Source organism: Scophthalmus maximus, chromosome 4 (genome assembly GCF_022379125.1).
Source record: "Scophthalmus maximus strain ysfricsl-2021 chromosome 4, ASM2237912v1, whole genome shotgun sequence".
Taxonomy (NCBI): domain Eukaryota; kingdom Metazoa; phylum Chordata; class Actinopteri; order Pleuronectiformes; family Scophthalmidae; genus Scophthalmus; species Scophthalmus maximus.
The window spans coordinates 3,169,690-3,191,241 of NC_061518.1; the positions used below are offsets into that span (position 1 = coordinate 3,169,690).

General features: G+C 43.6%; 1 protein-coding gene across 3 annotated transcripts in view; it reads right to left on the bottom strand.

Annotated features, from left to right (window-relative positions):
• The window catches only part of lrp4 (low density lipoprotein receptor-related protein 4), a 110,485-nt gene that overhangs the window by 40,167 nt on the left and 48,766 nt on the right, over positions 1 to 21,552 (bottom strand). For all 3 annotated transcript variants that reach the window (XM_035628275.2, XM_035628274.2, XM_035628276.2), the window contains exon 2: positions 20,052 to 20,198. In XM_035628275.2, the coding sequence (XP_035484168.2) occupies positions 20,052 to 20,198 (147 nt within the window). The remainder of the gene's footprint in view (positions 1 to 20,051; positions 20,199 to 21,552) is intronic.

Here is a 21,552-nt window from a genome sequence, read left to right on the forward strand (position 1 = left end):
CAGGAACAAACCAACAAACAACACAAACCAACAAACCGTGGAGCGGAGAGGAGAGAAGAGACAGGAAGCAGGATTCTAGGATCAGAGGACAAGTTCTGCATCAAGGAGGATTTGTCTCCACACGAAGCTCCGAAGAAATGTAACATTATGGCATGAATAAAGCCACAAACATGTCGATAAAACAACACGACAACCACATAGCAACTCTCAAAACTAGACTTTTATCAGATGTCTTGTTTACTCTTTCTTTCACGGAGCCAATTATCATGTGTTTTTGTCATATTTCTAACAAGACGAAAACCTTTAATCATTTTCATTCTTGACACGAGGAGCAAGTTAAATAAATGAAGTGGAGCTAATATGATTAGTAGTTCAATCTTTAAGTCCTTTATCAAATTTTTTGGGGGAATTCTGCAGTTTCGGCTCCTGAAATGTGAAGATGTTCTTGTTTGTTCGTCGTCGCATGTGATTTTACAACTGAATATCTTTGAGGTTTGGACAAAACAAACTATTTCAATTCGCAACTTGGGCTCTAAGAAGTCTATTTTTGAACTTTATACAAAATTAGGAAGACCTGCAAAATATATAATATTGAAAACTACTGAGGATTTCAGCCCTGACATAAAGCGTAGTGAAATAAAAAGAACACTGCAATCAGATGTGACGTCAATCCAAGATGTAACAGACTCTGAGGTTTTATTTCTCTGTGTGGTCTTGGATTCCTGATCCGGACCCACAGGACGCTCCCTCCTCTCTCCCACCGTCTTACCCACCGAGACCCAGAGAGCAGCAAGTGAGCCCGGCTCGGACCGGACCGGCCCGGACCGGCCCGGCCCGGCTCAGCACATTCCTCCTTTAACTTCATATCCGCTCTAAGTGCAGCTCCTCGCTATCTAAGCAGAGTCCGAATGACTGGCCCTTTGTCATCCGCAGACAGAGCTAATTTAATTACATCGCCAGAGATGGATGGAGGGAGGAGGAGAGGAGGGGAGGAAGGAACTCCTCACAGCGTTGGACTCTCGCCGCTCCGTCAATACCAGATATGAAATATTGACAGAGCGGCGCAGACTTTATGAAAAATGTATGACGTCACGCGGCGAGTCGAGCAGCGAGGCAGACAGGCGGACCAGCCGGGGCTCGGTGAGTGAATTAAGTAAGAGTGTGTGTGTGTGTGTGTGTGTGTGTGTGTGTGTCGGGGTGTGGCTCTGGTCTCTAAGGGGAAGTAAAGCCCCACTGACCCACATACCCCTGCATGGATGTTACATTATTCAGAGAGAGACACACAAAGAGAGAAAAAAGAGAGAGAGAGAGAGAGACAGACACACATAAGCAAACAGAAACTCTCCCTTTATCAACCTTTTATTCTCTTCACCTCCTCGTGAACTCCCTCTCTCTCCGTCTAGATTACAGCGAGCGTATACCGGCGGTTTGGCTTCAGTTATCATGTATTATGCATTTTTGAGAGCAATTATCTAAATCCCACCATCCCACTTTCTTTATTTCTTTTCCCCGTCAGGACCGCCGCTGGATTCAATTCATCCCAGTATGGTGTGAGAGAGAATGAAAAGATCGCTCTCTTTAAACCAGCTTTATGTTTCTGGCAAAACTATTTCAACAGAGTTGTGAGCGCACGCACGCACGCACACACACACACACACACACACACACACTCACACACACACACACACGCACACGCTGCCTGAGGTTGGAGAGTCCAACAATCCCTCTGTTTTTAAAAACTATGAGAGCAGTTCATTAACGTATTTGCCCTCAGCGATTGACGAGACGTTTCAGGACGTCAGAGCAGATCTGTGGTAACGATCCCTTGTCCCCAATCACAAAACTCTTCACTGGAAATAATATCATTGTTTCTCTTGGTCAAGTCAATGTCTGACTTTTTGACGGACGTTGCGACTCCGGGGTTTGGTCACGTGGTTAGAGCGTCGGTCTCACATGCCCGAGGTTGCGGTTTGGAGCCCCGACCAGTGCGGTCAAAAAACCAACACACACACACACACACACGACATCTCACTAATATGTTCCTGTAAGTTTTAGCCTGAGAGTAAAAGTTCCCTCTCCGAAGACATGGAGACATCGGTAGAGTCCTGACACCTCATCTAGAAACAACTGAAGCTTCTGAACCAACAGGAGGTTACACACACACACACACACACACACACACACACACACACACACACACACACACACACACACACACACACACACACACACACACACACACACACACACACACACACACACACACACACACACACACACACACACACACACACACACACACAACCACATGTTGAATGTAGTGATGGGAATTATATGCATATAAATATAATACACATGAACAAACACACATGCGCACACACACACACCGACACAGTAGGCGAGGACCCGCTCCTCGTATCAGGTGAATCAGCAGAGAGCATGCTGAGAAGGTTGATGAGGTCTCTGGGCGCTTTGATCTCTTATCACACAGATTCTGCTCAGCTCAGCGCCACTTTCTCACTACCACTGCATTCCTCTGAGGCCGACGCTGAAACACAAACGCACACACACGCACGCACACACACGCACACACTTTAATTAAGACGCTCTCCAGCCTTTCTCCTCTGTTTGCTGGGATCGTCTTATGATGCACTTAACGTTGCAGTGCAAACACTCGCCCTCCCTCCTCGGGTCTAATTGCTACATTTCCCAGAATGCATTTCAACTTCAACTGGGAAAAAAAAAAGGAAAAACAAAAGGAGGGATCCAGGTGCTGAACATGCTCAAGTAGACAGCGATGTTGATGATATAGACAATTTCCAAGTCAGGGTATAGGAACGCTGACGGAGTTTAAAAAACACACATCAAAGACGGCGTTATGTTTCACTGATGAGCATTTCAAGCAAATACATTAGTTGGTCTTCACTGGGGACATTTTTGTCTCCTTCTTCCTGCTCCTGTCACCTGAGCAACATGGACAGTAGTATTTGATAAATGTGCCCCTTATTTTGGAAACGTTTTGCTTACAACTCACTAAAACATAACTCCTCCTTTGACTTCAGTCACGACCCAGACAGACACTTGTAGGCGATAGAACGAACACACACACACACACACACACACACACACACACACACACACACACACACACACACAATGTTGGTCTCGGTCACGCTCCGACACCCTCGCCAAAATATTTCCCCCTGAACGTACACAATCTATCCTCCCGGGTGCTGTTGGGTTCACATGGGTTGTGAAAAAAAACAAAAAAAAACACACACACACCCTGACCTTCACCGACGGGCTTTTCTCATCCCTGCTACAGAATTCCCGCCTGCATTCCTCAGGTTGTTCCCACACACACACACACACACACACACACACACACACACACACACACACACACACACACACACACACACACACACACACACACACACACACACACACACACACACACACACACACACACACACACACACACACACACACACACACACACACACACACACACCTGCCATTCCCGTCATCACAAGTATCTCTCGCCCTCATTCTCTGACACACAAACACACACACATTGAAGAGAAGAGAGACCAGGAGCTCAGGAATAAAAAAAACAACCTCAACAACTAAATGTGAATGTAACTGGAAATAAAAATGTTGACATTTATCAGACTTAATAGCTAATTGAAAACTAATCAATGTAATATTCAGGAAATAAAAATATTGTGTTTGAGATGCTCGATCACACACGGAATATGTGTGTGTGTGTGTGTGTGTGTGTGTGTGTGTGTGTGTGTGTGTGTGTGTGTTGATGATTTAAGGGTTGGTTCAGCCAAAATTATTATGCATTATTTATTCCCCCTTCTATTTGATTTGTGTTTAGGGCTGCAACTAACGATTATTTTCAAAATCGAATAATCTGTCGATTCATTTGTCGATTAATCGATTAGTCGTTTGCTCCATCAAATGTCATAAAATTGTTTCCCCAAACATCCAAGATGATGTTTTTGCTTTGTCCACAAACCAACGATGTTCAGTTCTACTGTCACAGTGGAGCAAAGAAACCAGAAAATATTCACATTCGAGAAGCTGAAATCAAGAGACTTTTTGTTGAAGTAGTTGCAGATTAATTTACTGTCGCAGCTCTACTTGTGTTGACGTCAATGATGGACATGTCCAGATCGCCGGTGTTCGCATGTAGAGACTACAGTGATCCTGCGGTAAAAAAAAAACCGAGCTGCTGCTGGACTCAAAAAAGAGAGAAACTTTGTTAAAAACAACCTCGGGTGAAATATTCTCTTTCCTCTGTCCCACTGTGAGATTCCTACTGGAAGCCTTAAATTAAAAAAAAAACCCAAACGCCTCAATCCAAAACTTCTGAGACGAAGGAGGCTTCTTTGATTACACGCGGCACGGGAGGCGGCGGATCAAAAGCGGCTTCAGAAATTCTCCGGCGCTTCATTTCCCAGAATCATCTCGGTGTCATTGTGATCAGATGTAGAAAGAAATGATTGTGTTTAATGTTTTTTTTTTCCCCCTTTTCCGTAACCGATGAGAAGCACATTTTCTGTCTTGACAGGATAAAACACATGACTGGCAGGACGCACTGTTTGCGTTCACGTGACGGGAAAAAAAACCACTCGTGGTAATGGCACAAAATGGAAAAAGTGATTCAACGGATTACTTCACGATACATAGTCTAACTATTCTACTTATGCTGTACAAGTCTGTCCGTTAATACATTTCCACTCAGAAAGTCCCTCTACAGCGCTGAGGAGAAACATCTGCGTCCTTACCGGCGTCTTCACAACAGCGACCCAACGGTAATACCTCCTGGAACCACTAGGGGCACGAAAGATGACGCTCGCCTCTTCTCGCCGCTTGTCCTGGTATATCCCGCTTGATTTTTAATGCCTACAGACTAGGGCTGCAACTCACGACTATTTTTCATTGTCGATTAATCTGTCGATTGTTTTCTCGACATATTGATTCGTATTTGCCCCATAAAAAGGTGAAAAATGTTGATGGTGTTTCCCAAACTCCAAGATGATGTTTTGTTCTTGTCAACACACCAAAGATATTCAGTGTACTGTCACAGAGGAGCAAAGAAACCAGAAAATATTCACATTTGAGAAGCTGAAATCAGCGAATTTTGACAATTTTCTTCCATAAAAACTATATGAACCGATTAATCGATTATCAAAATCGTTGACGATTACAGACAGCATCTAGTAGTTAGAAAGTGCATTTGTGTGTGTGCGTCTCTGAGTGGCCTTGAGCAGCAGAGTTAATGGCCTCACTTTACTGTGGAGCAGTTGAACCAAGTGACACTAATGGGACCAATACATCTGCCTAAACACTGCTCATCCCACCGGCTCAACAGATGGGAGGATGGACGGAGGGGAGACACAGAGAGAGACAGAGAGGGAGGGAGAGAGAGAGAGAGAGAGAGAAACAGATGTGGACTCCAGAGAGCGATTGAGTCATCTTTCATCGCCGAAGCTCTTTCAGCCCACAACAGGTGACCTCACCTCCAGATAACTTTTTACATTTATTAATTTATTTATCACAGTGGTCGATCTGGATCCGACCTGTAACCCCCATTGTTTGAAAATCAAGCAGCCACGACACTCAGGCTAGCAGACGTATGACTGGGCCTGGATGATACTGCGAGAGCTGAAAACGTCTTACGAAACCATACAAGGGATAAAACGTAAGCGTCTTTGGTCTCAACTTCAAATTCTTTAGTTTTTATTTAAATTATTAAGATTTTTCCTTTTTATAGTACTTATCCTTATATTTCTGCATTTGTATTTCTTATATTTTGTATATTTTATAAGGGGTGATGTGTGACTGAAGGCTTGGGATCAATGAAGTTCATCTACTGTATCTATCTTTTTGTTTTGAAGATAATCGACTTGTGGTCACGACGAGCTTTTCATATCATGGCCGCATCATCAGAAGCTGGATTTGACATTTACAGACACAGAAAAAAACCAAACCATGAGGAACATCTTAACCACGGTTGGAGAAAAAAACGATGAAATGGACAGTTTCTTCGTTAACTGTCAAGACAGTTGAAGCCGTTGTTCAACGCGACAGCTGTATGGTCGTCATTCACCACGAGACTTGAAACGATGCAGTCGGTTCAGAACGGATTCAACAATCTCATATTCAGGGAATCTTCCCAAAACAATACAATCCATAAAGTTGAAATATACAACTTCAACAGCTGAGCTAACACGCTGCATGTTCTCCCCCGACTCGCCGTCATAAACCTTTAAGACTCTTTTAACACCCAAATCGTTCACGCTCCCGCCTGCAGAGGCTCTTCTCTCGCTGTCTGGATTTCACTTCTCACTTTCTTGTGTTTTCTTGGCACCTCAACTTTGCTTTTGTCTTCTTTTTTTAATTTCCTGCAGGTGACAAACAAATGCCAGGGAGCGGGGACGATACTTGTTTTTGGTATGTGTAGCATCTTCGAGAACCAGCCTTGGAACAGACATGCGGCAGTTAGAACCCCATCGTGACACGGTAACACGACTCCGTGTGCGGCTTTAAAACGTATATTATTTCAAAGAATTTACAAGTATCTTCCATGTCCCATCTCTTACTAATCCCTCCTCATCCGTCTCACTCTCTCTCTCTTCCCTTTCCGCACTTGCTCTTCATATTCCCTCTCACGGCTAAATCCCCACAGAAGGCGTCTTATCTGATTCTAGGCGGCTCTGGTGGAGAGCCAGCGAATACTTGGGTCCGTCAGAGCAGCGCGGCCGCTGCCAGCAGAGTTTTTCTTGGCAGCGCGTCCGGCCGTGGCCCGTGTGATGCGGCTTTCTCCTCCGTCCTCCTCCACCTCTACGGTGAGACGGACCTCCCGCCTCGCCGCTTTGCATTCATAAACACGCGGTTTGGTAGCTTTTCTGAGGCTGTTATCAATCTTTATCACCTCATTACGAAATGTTTATCTTTTTCCCTACATATATATATATATATATATATATATATGGTTTTGAGTTATGGCCAAAAACGTATTTGTGCAGTCACAGTGACTACGAAAATCTCATCCGTTGCGTCCAACTTACGGACGACCACTAAACATAACCTCCCGGCTGACGGGTCAAAAACATCAAAAATATTAATACAAAAATTACAAGTAAAAGCTGTGAATTCAAAACTTCACCAAAGGCACAAAAATATCACAAGCAAAATCTACTTGAGGATCAAAACCTAAAGTCCTCATTATGCAGAACGGCTCGATTTTTGTATAATCGACGTGTCAGCATGACTTTTAATGTCTTACCTTGTCCGACAGTAATTTTTTATATTTACATATTTTACAATCTGATCATGGGCTGCACGGTGGTGTAGTGGTTAGCACTTTTACCTCACAGCAAGAAGGTTCTGGGTTCCAGTCCCGGTTCAAACCAACCAGGGCCTTTCTGTGTGGAGTTTGCATGTTCTCCCCGTGTGTGCGTGGGTTCTCTCCGGGTTCTCCGGCTTCCTCCCACAGTCCAGAGACATGCAGAATGGGGTTAGGTTCATTGGAGACTCTAGATTGACCGTAGGTGTGAATGTGAGAGTGAATGGTTGTTTGTCTCTGTATGTGGCCCTGTGATAGGCTGGCGACCTGTCCAGGGTGAACCCCGCCTCTCGCCCAATGTTAGCTGGGATTGGCTCCGCCCCCCCGCGACCCTTAAATGGATAAAGCGGTAGACGATGGTTGGACAGTCTGATCATATGATCTTTGAGTAGAATCTTGAACATTCAACAGAAGCTGTCAAATGAATGTAGTGGAGTAAAAAAAGTGGATTTATCGATTCAAGTTGTTTTTCTAACAAAACATCGTCTTGGAGTTTTGGGAAACATTTTTCACCGTTTTATGGACCAAAGAACTAATCGATTAATCTAGAAAATAATCCACAGATTAACCAATAAAGAAAATAATGGTTAGTTGCAGCCCTATCTGAAATGTAAGAGGGGTTACAGTTACATATGAAAGCGTATTTAAGTTGGACACTTTTACTTAACGAACTGCAGTGTAAATCTTGACACAGGACGTCTTCCTGTCCCCATCAAGGCAGATTAACGCCCAAACGTTTAACTTGTTGCCATGACAAATCTCTGTCACTGACAGGAAGTGCTTTAAATGTGTTCCTGATGGTGACATTATAAGACCATAATGTCTGTCAGTGGCAGAATATATTTACAATTTCTCTCATGTCGCCGTGCCTGATCCTTTAAGACGGCCCACCGACGTGCCGCTAATTCACCTCTTATAGCGCGTTGAGCTTCGGCTTGACCGAGGAATAATTACGTTGTGTTTTGCAGGTGTAAACCAGGATGACACACTTTCAATCAGATTTTTTCAAGCTAGAATTTCTTTCCACTTGGATTTTTTGTGTTGAATTTTTTTCCACAGAATTTTTTTGGCAGATTATTTTTTACACTGACATTTTTTTACACTAATTTTATTTTACACTGAATTTTTTTCAGCAATATTTTTTACACTGAATATTTTATGATGAATATTTTTACACTGAATTTTTTTCAACAAATTTTTTTACACTTTTATTTTTCACGCTATCATTTTTACTAATTTTATTTTACACTGAATTTTTTGCAACAATATTTTTTACAATGAATATTTTTCAACATTATTTTTTACGCTGAATTTTTTATGCTGAATTTTTTTGAAACTGAATATTTTATGCAGATTTTTTTGATTCAATTTTCTTTTACAGAATATTTCGCTGTATCTAAGCAAACCATGGCTGTGCACACCTGGGTGTGTCTCAAGTGCAGCTTTGATTGTGGATAATAGGACACGTTTGACAAGATCTCAGGTAATACACATGCACACACACGTGGATTCTGGCAGACACACACTCATACAAACACAGCTGCGGGTGTTTGTCTGGTCCTGTGATATATTGTGTGAAAACGTTTTTCTTATTCTGACTAAGCGACTTAGTCGCCTTTGTTACACAGTGTGCACGAAGTTCGCCGATTCAATGCGAAATAACAAAATCTATGCAATTTAATGGTAAAGTAATTTTTCATCAAAACGTTAATCATTTGTATGAACCTTCCTTTGTGTATTTCTGCCCGTTTTTTAAAAGGGCGCCATCGTGTCTGCCGCTGCAACTACACAAATTATCAATCATTATTCTCAATTAGAACCATTAATTATTCACCAGATAAACCGTCAAACCTCGACAACGGGTGCGCGCTAAAAGTTCTCAGGGCCTGCGGTGATGTCGGCCAAACTGTTTATTTTGTCTGGCTGTCAAAAAACAAAAATCCAAAAGAGTTATTGCAGTTGTGTAATTAGAAATCGCAGCGATTCGAGATGAGCAAAAAGCAACGCAGAGGCGAACACACACTCGTCCCCACAGCACAGTCGAGAGGATGATTCATTCCGACAGGGAAAATAAATCTGAAGTGGGGTTTTTTTTCTTCGTCTGACACTTCTTCCTCACACGTTCTCTTCCCATTGTCGTTTGGCACAAAACCCAACATGTTGCCAAACTGCAGCTAATTTTCTTCTCAGCGAATCTCTTTTGTGATTTGTAGTCTGTCTCTGTCTCAACGATTTGAGATGTTACATAATGGAAATGCATTTGAATATCTCTACTTATTGTACCATGTACCAGTTCACAGCTATAACTCCTATAACAAAAAAATGGATGGAGTGGAAGTCTTTAGTAGAGCCGCAACAGTTAATCGATTATTAATTGACTACTAAATTAATCTGCAACCATTTTAATTGTCTATTAATTGGTCAAGTAGTTTTTATTAAAAAAAATTACATTTTCTGATTTCAGCTTCTTAAACGTGAATAGTTTCTGGTTCCTTTGCTCCTCTGCGACAGTAAACTGAATATGTCTTTGGTGTGTGGACAAAGAACAAAACATCATGTTGGAGTTTGGAGTTTCATTTTTCACCATTTTATGGGCGGAGCATCAGACAATAAATCACAGGGTTAAATCACTACAACATGAATGAAAAAAAAACAACTTCCGTAGACCACTTTAAAAATCTTAATCCATCCCCATTAACAGGCAGAACTTTCTCGAATAGTCTTGTATTTACAAAGAAGGTAAAAAAAAACAGGCACCGGACCAACGAGCTCTTTGTCCCACTCGTTCGTCTCTTTTGTCCGCCTTCGATCGGCCTCTAATCATCTCGTCCCCTGTGTGAGCGAGCGTGCTCGCCTCGTTTACTGAGCAGCGAGTAAATATTTAGCGAGTAGGAGAGAGAGGACACGAAGAAAGAGGAGGAGGTGGGGGGAGGACGAATTATGCAAATGCGTCCAAACAACTTCTGAGATGGAACGCGAGACCGCAAAACACAAGACGACAAGAGGAGAAGAGGCAGGGGGACGGACGAGAATGCAGCCGCACAGTGAGAGATAAATGAGAAAGTCTCGGGGGGGGGGGGGGGCAAACGAAAAGTGAGTGGAGTCTCCGGAGAGGGAAGAGAGAAGACGGATGCAGGGACGGAGGGAGATATGGAGGAAGGGAGAAAAGATGAAGGGAGAAGCTGACATACAGAGGAGAGACGGATGGGGTCCTAATCTTCTCCGCTCACGCTTTTGGATCAGCTGAACTCCCGCGGTCACAGCCGCTCTCCGATTGGCTGAGACGCCGGAGAGCGGTGGATTAAAGGACAGAGGGGGCATTTCTTATTTTTCGGGTGTTTTTTTTTGTGTGTGTGTGTGTGTGAGAGAGTTTGTATGAATGTCCTTGTGAGAACCTGTGGGGAGTTCTAGGCTTTGTTCAGGCTGCAGGCAAAACCAAATTTGACTTTTTTTTTTTAGGACAGAGTGTCCCAATGCGTAGGCGTTGGTAACCACGTAGCTACCATCAGTCAGGATTTTACGGCGTTGTCGTGTGACTTTGAAAACCGACCTGAGTTCCCAAAGCATCCGGACAAAGACGCATCTCTAGACATCCGCCTGGAGTTGCGTTTCAAACCAGCTCCAAATTAAGTTGGGGTCAAATTTGCAAGGATCACATTTCATGTTTGTTCTTTGTTGTTTTTGTTTTTCAAAATCAATCCAATCTGGCCAACGATTTTTGGAGCATGGACACCGTGACCCTATTTTCATTCCTCACTTGTTTTGTTCAGTAGTTCAGGGTCGAGATTAAACTTAGGTTCCTCAGGCCAGAGACACATTTGAAGACTCTCAAAATCCTAACTTGCTCTAAAAAGACTTAAAATACAGTCAAGGACATGAGATGAGGACATAACGTGAGTAGAGGCTAAATGCGCTTCACTGGCTCTAGAAATGTTTGCGCGACGTGACGTTGCGAAAGCCAACTGGAGTTGAGAAGTCACTGGCATCCGCATTCCAAAAGAGAATTGGCAAGTATATGTGGGTGGCGTTTACTCACGGCAAAACTCGCACGGATAAAGCAAATGAAAATTGACCTCACGATTTTTTGTGAATATGAATTCACCTGACAAGGACTTCAAGAAAACTGTATCGAAAAAAGGGTTCATAATGAATGGTGGAATTAAATATTTGTGTGAAGCACACTGTTCTGAACTACACTTGGCGTTCAGTCGTGAGAACACTGTTGCTAGGCAACTGACAACAAAATGGACTGGCTTTTTCCCTGCTTTTCAGAAATAGTGAATGATTCCATGTGTTCCTTTACCTTGACATGTAGTACACAACAAAAAGTATATATGAAAGTGTTAATAAGAATCTTCCAGTGACTTGATTTTTGTCATTTATGAAGTCGCAACACATTTACATTCATAAAGTCGTTAATACCGAGTCAGTGGATTTGTTCCGGTGGATTTTTCCTCCAAGTGCAGTAAATATAAATCCACCGGGGGAAGAACTGTCAGTCCTGACAGACTCCCTGAAACGCATCCAGCGGAGGAGGGTCCTCACAAGTCAGGGTAACCAGTGCACTAGTGTGTGTGTGTGTGTGTGTGTGTGCGTGTGTGTATTTGAGTGTATAGCACACACCCATTCCCCAAAAACCTCACACACTTGTGCAAGCCAACAGCAGAGGAAGCCATACCTCATGCAGCGCTTTCAATCACACACCACAGAGATTTTCCATTTCCATTTCTTCTCCTTATCCCCCCAACACACACACGCACACACACACACACACACACACACACACACACACACACACACACACGTATCTCTTCTGCACCCCAGTCACCTCACTTTGGCCGAAAGCATTTACTCTTTCACAACCTCAGCTGCTTTCAACTCAGTAGGACTCCAACAGTGTGCCCATGCATCTGTGTGTGTGTGTGTGTGTGTGTGTGAGTGTGTGTGTGTCTCCCGGTGACTTCAATGTGAGTGAGAGAAATAGCTTGAAGGATGATCTAAAACAAGGAGGGATGGAAGGCGGTGGGAGGACTAGACGGATGGTGAAATAACCGAAGACAGAAGTCTTTCAAGGTTATCCCATCTTATCTGCTGTGGATACTGTTGTTATAAACATTCTGTATCAGTGTGTGTGTGTTAATAAATTAGATTGCCTTGAACTGGGAGGAGAGATCAGGAAACATGAGCGCGAGATAAGATATGAAAGACGATAGACACATAAGTCAATTAAGACGCTTGGCCTCATCTGCGTTCGGGGTATCTGCAGAGTTCAGGAGGTCACGTTCAAAGCAAAACAACACCGTTCTGGCGGCATTGTCGACGGACCAGTTGCACAGACAACGTGTTGACTGGATTTTCTTTTAACACTTTAAAAACCCAAACCAGTTTGTTTGAGTATAATTTGCCTGAAAGTGATTCCCCCGCGAGCTACGGGGAGGGGGGGGATCTTGTACTGTGGACTATCTTAATTTGGCACATGATGATCTGTTTTTCGGAGGAATCGTACAGACCACGGGGGAAGTTTCTGCAACACTCTGGAGAACGCTGATACCGTAATGACTCTAATACAAGGCAGTCTTGTTACAGAAAACTATGCGTGCATTCATTACAACCATTGATAAGTTTGAAAAAAAGTTGTTGCTCGATGCTGAATGTAGTGTACAACAACAACAAACCATAACCAAAACCCTGACCCCAACCGTAAGCACAAACCTAACCCTAACAAAAGAAATAGAGCATTGAATTCCTTTAAAAGTGTAAAAATCTAAGGAAATAGGTGAGATGTTACGTCGGATTCCAGGAGACTTGACAATACACATGTGTAAACCAATGAACGAGCTCAATCTCATCGTGTTCTCGGTGCTGCGTTCTCCGCCTCAGACGTACCTCGACACAGTCCGGCTGCTCCGCGTGACGATGTCGCAGAGCGAACCGGTCGAAAGTCTGGTTGTACTTTACCCAAATGGATGGAGACAACGCTCATTGCCACAGGTGTAACGGATGTTTTGCAAGGAAAAGGCGACAACACAAGCGATCCAACCAAACATTTAGTGAAAGTGAAAGTACACTCTACTTCTGCTGGTCTAAGTCAAAGACCGGATCTGTTATTTATTTTTATTTAATTTTTTTTTTTTTTTGGGGGGGGGGGGGGGGGGGGGCATGGGCTAGATGGTGCAAGAAAAATTGTGCTTGTGATCCTATCCCAAAAGATCGTCATATGATCGTTACAACCACCCCTCCACAACCGCACGCTCCGAGCAGAACAAAGAAACTATAGTGTTTTGAAAAATGTTACTGGAACTGTGGGAAAACCGTCCCCAGACCTACAAAAGCCAAAAGTGAAGAAAATAACATCCAGGAAAGAGAAATAAAACATTTCCTTTTTTTTTCTTTTTGAAACAAAAATATTCATCTATCAAAAGAAATTAGGTGTTAAAACAAGTGTAGTTAATAAAAAAAGCCTGAACAACACATCTTCCTCCCATAGGAATAAACTGCACACAAAATATAAAGAGGCCTGAGTGTTTTATAAAAGAGAGAAGAAAGCGGTTAAGCTAAAAAGCACCGACCACGATATTCTTTTCATCACTTTCTCCTTCTCCACCGTTTTCAGTCACTTTCCACGTCGGCTTGCAAGTTCAACGGCCTTCAACGCCGCGAGCACTTCCCTGCAATTTCCATAGGAGCCGGGCTTCACAAAGGCAAGCGAGTGGCGTATAACCTTCCTCCTCCTCGCAAGGGTTTTATGGCCGTGGAGCCGACTGCCAAGAACATAAACGTATTTATTCCACTGATGTAGCTTCTTATCTGAGCCTCTCACAAGCGTATACATTAGGCCTGAGATCAAGCACAGAAAAGTGTGAGTGTTGTGTCCGATGCCCAATCCGTGAGCTCAGACAGCTGTATCAATGAGGAGAAGAAAAAGGGGGGGGGGGGGGGGTTATTAATTTGATTAAAGGCCTGTGAGTTATGCCCTCATTAAATTTCATCAGGGCTAATTAGTGTCCTGTCCTTGAGATGCGTGACCCTGTAACATGCTTATTTCTTGCTCTTCAGCCGGGGAGGCGTTAAAACAGAAATGCTTTTTCGGCGAGCGCAACACTGTCACGTGAACATACCTGCATCATCTTCAGTCTGGAAGATGTTCCAGCTCTATTCTAGATTTTATTTTCTGCAATGTACATCTAGATTTGAGTTGATGTCAAGGTGCATCACAGATTGGGAGTTTCACTGCCAAATAATGGAGGGGAGGGTGAGATGGACAGACCGATTGGATGTTTGTACCAGTGCCGTCATGAATGCGAACTCGTGATTCAACAGTCTTGATAGTCCAACCCACCCTTTGCTATGAACTCTGGATCGAGAACCAAAGAATGTTGTGCAGCCAAAGTGAGTTTTTCCTTCTGAGGGTGTTTGGGCTTTTCTTTGCGGCCAACTTCAGTCCTGGAGGAGGAAGAAGTGTGTTTTGGCATCTGACCAGCCTTCGACCTCATGGATGCCTAAGGCTAATTGGACTTCCTGGATCGGATTTCACGTCTCAGTCGAACCTGAAACGGGAACAGCACCCACCGACCGAGCCACTCGTCCGTTGTTTCATTGTTTCAACAAGGGTTGAAGTTGCTGCTCCAACGGCCGCTTAGAGACAAAGTGAGGTTTGGTCAATCCAAAGGATCCTGGAGTAATCCTTTTGAAAGGAGCCGGTTCTAGGATTGGAGTCCACACTGTGGACGTCTTCTGGACATTTGGAGGAGACCGCAAGGTAAGAGCCTGGACATCCTGGAGGGACGGCGTCCAATCAAGGTCAGGAATACCTCAGAATCTTCCCCGGAAAACTACATCTGGGTTACTTTGATCAGTTTGTATCACTACAACATCCACATCTGGATAAGCAGAAGGACAAGAGGCTTGGAGAAGATGTATTTACTCCAAACAATCCCAAAAACAATGCCCTCTTGAAATAATTACTCAATTCAGGAAAAGGATCAAGTACATACTAATTGATTTTTATACGTCAATGAATGGAAACCAACGGCCTCCTGGCACTATAGGAACAATACTGTACAGATATATATCCTGAAGTCTAAAACTGTACGTTAGAGGAATATATGATTCAAAGCTTATCTTTGCAAACACATTTGTTATACAGACTTTTTAACTTTTAAAACTTTTTCTTAAAAGGGACCAAAGGACCGGCCTCCGTCCGCCCGGTGTGGTCCACAAAAAACAGACAGATGTTACACGTGAGGTGAAGAGGAGTAGCCGCAGCTGTAAAGTCAATTTCCTCCTCACCTTTGCCCGCCAGGAAGTCCTTCAGAGCGAGATGGAGTTCCTACACCAACAACACACACACACACACACACACACACACACACACACACACACACACACACACACACACACACACACACACACACACACACACACACACACACACACACACACACACACACACACACACACACGCGTCAATGCCTGCTCCTCTCACTCCCCCGTCGACTCTTCTCCACTCCCTCTTTGGCCTCTGAGCAGCCATGAAACTTTATCAGGGGAAACGCAAGCAACAAACACACACACACATACGCACACACACATACATTTACGCAGGACACACTGACGAAAACAGCCACATCTGCATTACACATTTCCACATGACTCCCAAAACGTAATTAGATCAGAGGTTTACAAGGGCAGCTTCATAGACACATTTGGCCACTTCGCCTTTGCTCCTATTCTCCTGAAACTCAACACTCACTCACTCACACACACACACACACACACACACACACAAACACACACACACACACACACACACACACACATTCCTCGGGGTTATCCGGGACAACGCTACTTTCGCCAGAAAATTGTTAAATCAGTGTAAATGACGATTACGTTACTGTTCAAACAAAGTCTGGATGCCACAAACTACACTGCAACAATTCTGCTGAAGAGAGGTATTCTTCTGTGTGTGTGTTCATTGTCACTCCATATTCTCACAGTCGCGCACACGCACACACACACACACACACGTCTTGCCTTTCCTGCTGAATTGTGGAAACCTCTCTCTCTCTCTCTCTCGCTCTCTCTTCAAAGTGACGCCATAAATTCAATTCTTCGCCGGTTTCGAGAAAATCACTGAATACCATAAAGAATCTCTCCTCGGTGTTTACGATCCGACGCGGTTAATTCAATCAGTGTAAGAGAGGCGGAGTCACGTGGGCCTCAACACACAAACGCTCCCCGACTAGGACTGTGAGATTATAATCAAAGCCCACGCCCACGCCCACGCCCACACACACACACACACACACACACACACACACACACACACACACACACACACACACACACACACACACACACACACACACACACACACACACACCAAGAGTCTTCATTTCATTTCAAAAAGCAGACACACATGATGCCAGTCCAGCTCTTCGCCTGAGGAAGTTATTCAATTATTCAGTTCTAGCCGGAAACCAATGAACCAACAGCCGGACGACACTTTCCCAATCAAATTATACTTTTGGTATTTTGGAGAAAAACCTTCAACCTTTTTGTCTCTGAAGAACGTCCCGTGGCCTCATCCTCGTAGCTAGAGCAGCCTTTACGCAAATGAACCTCTATTTACAAGCTTAGAACAGTTCACATTCACATACATTTGTTTGTTTGAGGATTTCAGCGAGTAAAGATCCACTGTCTGGATTCAACGCTGCCGCAGGGTCACGAGAAGCCTTCATATCTCAGCGTCTGAAGGAAACAGAAACGTGAAATAAAAACCAGAGAGCTTAAACCTTCGTCTTTAAAAAAAAAGAAAAAAAAGGAAAATCAAAACAACTAACTGAAAATGTGCTTGATGTTCGCAGCTACATCCAGTTTCCAAGGCGAAGGCGGCGACCGACAAAAAAAAGGACAAAAGCTCTCGAATGGTTTTCATTTCACGCTTCCCAACGGCTTCACAGGCTGAGGAATAAAGGTTTTTACAGAAAAGCCTTAGGGGGTGGAGCTAGTTTTAAAAACAATTCTTTTACGTTTTAGAGTTGATTCGTAGGTCTTAAGAATCAAAACAGATGGTGGTTCATGGCGCGTTCAAACCGGACGCGACGAGAATTTCCGCGCAGCTTTGCTCGCTCGCAAACATTTGCAACTTGAGCGACTGAAGCGAATTTTGTGTCTAGTTCGCATCTTTGCATTGACTTTGTATGCAATCTACTGTCACATCGCGTCCAGTGTGAACATGAAAGCTTTAGTGCCAGTTTGCATATTCTTCAATGTCCAGAGTTAAGATTTCAAAGGAATTCCGGCGCATTAGACGTGTCCAGATAAACAAAATCAGTCTATTTAGTTGTTCTCAATTTGAGTTGAACATCCGAAACATACACGTATATGACTGGATAAAGGAAATGACGTACAGCAGATCTGAGCACTTCCCACTGTGAGATAGACATTTTGGACAAAGTGTGTTTGAATGAGGTGATGCAAGTAGCAGGACATTGAATTTGCTTGGAAAATAGCAGTAGTATTCAATGGCCGTCGATCAGGCGATAGGATCGGAGCGGTGTCCGAGAAGGAAGCCAGCGCCCGACCGGAGCGGAGGATCGATCAGACAACACTAATGGATTAAGAAAAAGGTCCGGCTAGATGCTCTGATATCTGTCAGCTGCTTCCATGTGTGTCTTTCTTTAGAAAGAAAGAAAGTGACGTCCCCGCAGATCGATGCGCGGCAATCAGACCCGCTGAACATTCAACTGGCCAGAGATCAATAACACTTAGAAAACCCCTTCCCCTGACCCCGTAACTAGCTTAAAGTCACAGAGGAAGACGGATGGAGGGAGAATATCAGCACACACACACACACACACACACACACACACACACACACACACACACACACACACACACACACACACACACACACACACACACACACACACACACACACACACACACACACACCTCAGAGAGGAAGTGTCAAACAAAAGGGCAGCATCTGCTTCTCTGAAAAAAGCAAAGAGAAAAATGACGACCCTCACACTGACACTTCACATTGACACAGAAGTGTAAAAGAGGAGCGGTGAAGATCTCCTCCCTTTGACCAACTGACATGCTCTGCGGAAAAGAAAAAAAAAAGTACTCCCGCCTGACTCTGCTGCCAAGACTTCTCCCTCCAGCCAAACGCCGTCTGGTGCCAGAAGTCACTCAAGCAGCGTTTTCTGCATCAGAAACACTACGCTGCCTGGTCCGGTGACCCGTCGCCCGTCGCCCCCCCTTCCCCCGTTTCACTGGGTGATGATGGGATCCATATGGACCCAATTATATTTCTCTACTTTTTACTATTCTGGACGGACTATTTACGCGGCGGGAAAAAACAACCTCTGCCCCGGTTGCACTCGCACCTCTCGAGCAAAAGTCAGGAGTCGCGCAAGTTTACGAAGAGTTGTGCCGGAGAGCTGCCAAGTGTACACACACACTCACGCAGCGTCTTTGTTTGAGGGGTGGGAGTTTTAATGCCTTGCCCAAGAGGACGGCTGCAGATTTACTCTTTACAACCACATCGCGACAAACTGGTATAACTGACAACCTTACATCAATAAATGTCTTTATGAAGATGTGAAATGTAGAGCCCGACCAATATGGATTTTTTTGGGGGCCGGTGCCGATATCGATATTAGGGAGTACCGGATTCCAGATGCCGATACATCGGGCGATATATATATTTCTTAATCTGTCAATGATTCTTAAGATGTCGTTATCAAACCTTTATGACAAAGAAATGTAATTGAGGCTTGATATTTTAGTCATACCAAGCTTGATCATAAATGACTATAAATTGAAAAAAATACAACCATAGAAATAGAACTTGAATTAAGAAAATAAACATTCCTTGTATGTAAAAAGTAAACATAAATGCACATTTATATGCTCATATCAGTTGGCCGATAATATCCGTCGGGCCCTAAACATATTATTTGCCAACTGATAAATCAGCCTGGCTCTAGTTAAATGCAACAAAAACAAGCACGAAAAGTTTTGTGCTGACCGACATGTTTAGCAGTCTGTAAGTAATGGAAAAGTTAATAACGAACATCTGGTCAGATTTGCGATCACTTACATATATTTTTTTAACATTAAGAGTATTTCTTTAGACAAAAATCTAATAAAGCTGCTCGTTTTCATACATCATTTAATATTGGAGACCATTTATATTTGATTTTAAAAAATGATTTTTTTGTGGAAAAACATATGTTTATATTCCCTCAAGTTGCCATAAGGTCAATTTTAATTCACGTGTGTGATCCTCCAACAAACTGGGGACAAATGCTTTAACACAGATCACAGACAAACCTTTGTCTCACAAACGTCACCTGTCATCGACTGAGCTGCATCACACAGATCAACGTTCAATCTAATAATGAGACACACGAATGAAGAGATCACATCAACTCTAATAAACAGGCAGGAGAACTTCGGCCCTCAGAGCCAACTTGATGTCTACGACTGCAACTGGTCAGCGGAGTGAATTCAAAATAAATCTTTGTGGTTCTGGATGAAATGCTTTAACCCCTTCTACTTTTAATGTATCTGATTTCATTTTTATGTTTGGTTCATGGCGAATCAATAACAACGGCGAGATGGGGAGAGGAAAAGACAAAACGAGCAGAGAAAAAGAAGAGGAAGGTGAACTCACTGCATCCGTCCTCGTCGCTGTGGTCGCCGCAGTCGTTGTCCCCGTCACACTGCCACTGGGCCGGGATGCAGGTGCACTCCCCGAACGCGCTGACCGCGCACGTGAAGTGGTTCCTCCCACACGAGCACTCGGCGCTGCCCTGAACACCTGAGAGAGGGAGGGAGATGTATCAGACGTCGGGGCAGGTTGACAGAACGGTTGTCACCGGGATTCAAGGCGGGGAGGACGCGTGGGCTTAAGTTGTGAGACATGAACTCTGGACATTCCTGCGTTCATAACAGCAGGAACATTTCTGCAAAATTCTCAGGAGGCGGGAAATGACAAATAATTCCGTTGCGGAAAGCAGTGTTTACGTTATACTATGACATTTAAAATGAAAAAGAACTAAAACGATCCCCGTTCCAGGCGAGCGTCTCAGCTCAGGATCAGAAAATACTAATAACAAGAAACAGCAATGGCCAAAAGTACGAGCACAGATTTCCTTTCTTGGACCAACAGCGAAGTGGACCAACAGTGTTTTACTGACAGTAAGCAGACGAGTCGTGACAGATAAGAACCTAATCAGGAAGTGAACGCAATTGACAGCGCTGTTGTTTCCCAAAACCTCCACTTTGATCCGTCCATACTACAGCACTTCCCCGGAGTTCTCAAACTAAGATGGGGCGAGCTGTGTTTTTCAAACTTCTCCATTTTAGACGCTCGAAAACTCCCAAGTGTAACCACAGCGTCAGTGGCTGATTTTGAAGATTAAAAATTGTCCCAACAGAAACCATTAATGAATATAATTAAGATTAAAGAATGTTTTAATACAGACATGGTTTGCAGGGACGACTAGAACCATCATACTGGTGTGACTGTATGCATCAAAGGGTTAAATTGTGCATTTATGAAGTGCTTTAGAGGAGATTTTAAAATATCGCTATATATTTTGTGTATCACGATATAACAAAAATATATCGCAATATTATCTCTAGGCCATATCGCCCAGCCCTCCCTTGTATATGATCTTATTGCGTGGAAATATTTTCTAACACACGAGAGGACTGTGGTTATTAAAACTTCTACCCCCATGTGATTTCTTGCGTTTTGTTTTATTATAATATATTCACCCTCTTACAACTAGACCTCACCGACCTCTGTGTTTGTGTTTTATAAAACTACAGCCAATCTACTTAGTGCACTTCAGTGTGATTATCTAATTTGATTTATGCTGCAGCTGTAAACTCAAACCTTTAAATGAGGCGTTGCTCCTGTGAGAAGGTTGTTCTCCGGCTGGAGAAACATCAACAGGATGCACCGTCTGACAACTTCGGCAACAAACAAACGGGGGGAAAAAATGCTGACTCAACTAATCTTAAACCAGGACACACCGGAGCCCTGGGGGCACAGATAGATGATTTTACTGTCCTTCAAATCCTGGCTTCATAAAAAAAAAGGATAATTTATGAAAGTTGCTGGTTCAGTGGTTAAAATCCTTCCTCCTTAAATTCAACCTTGACGC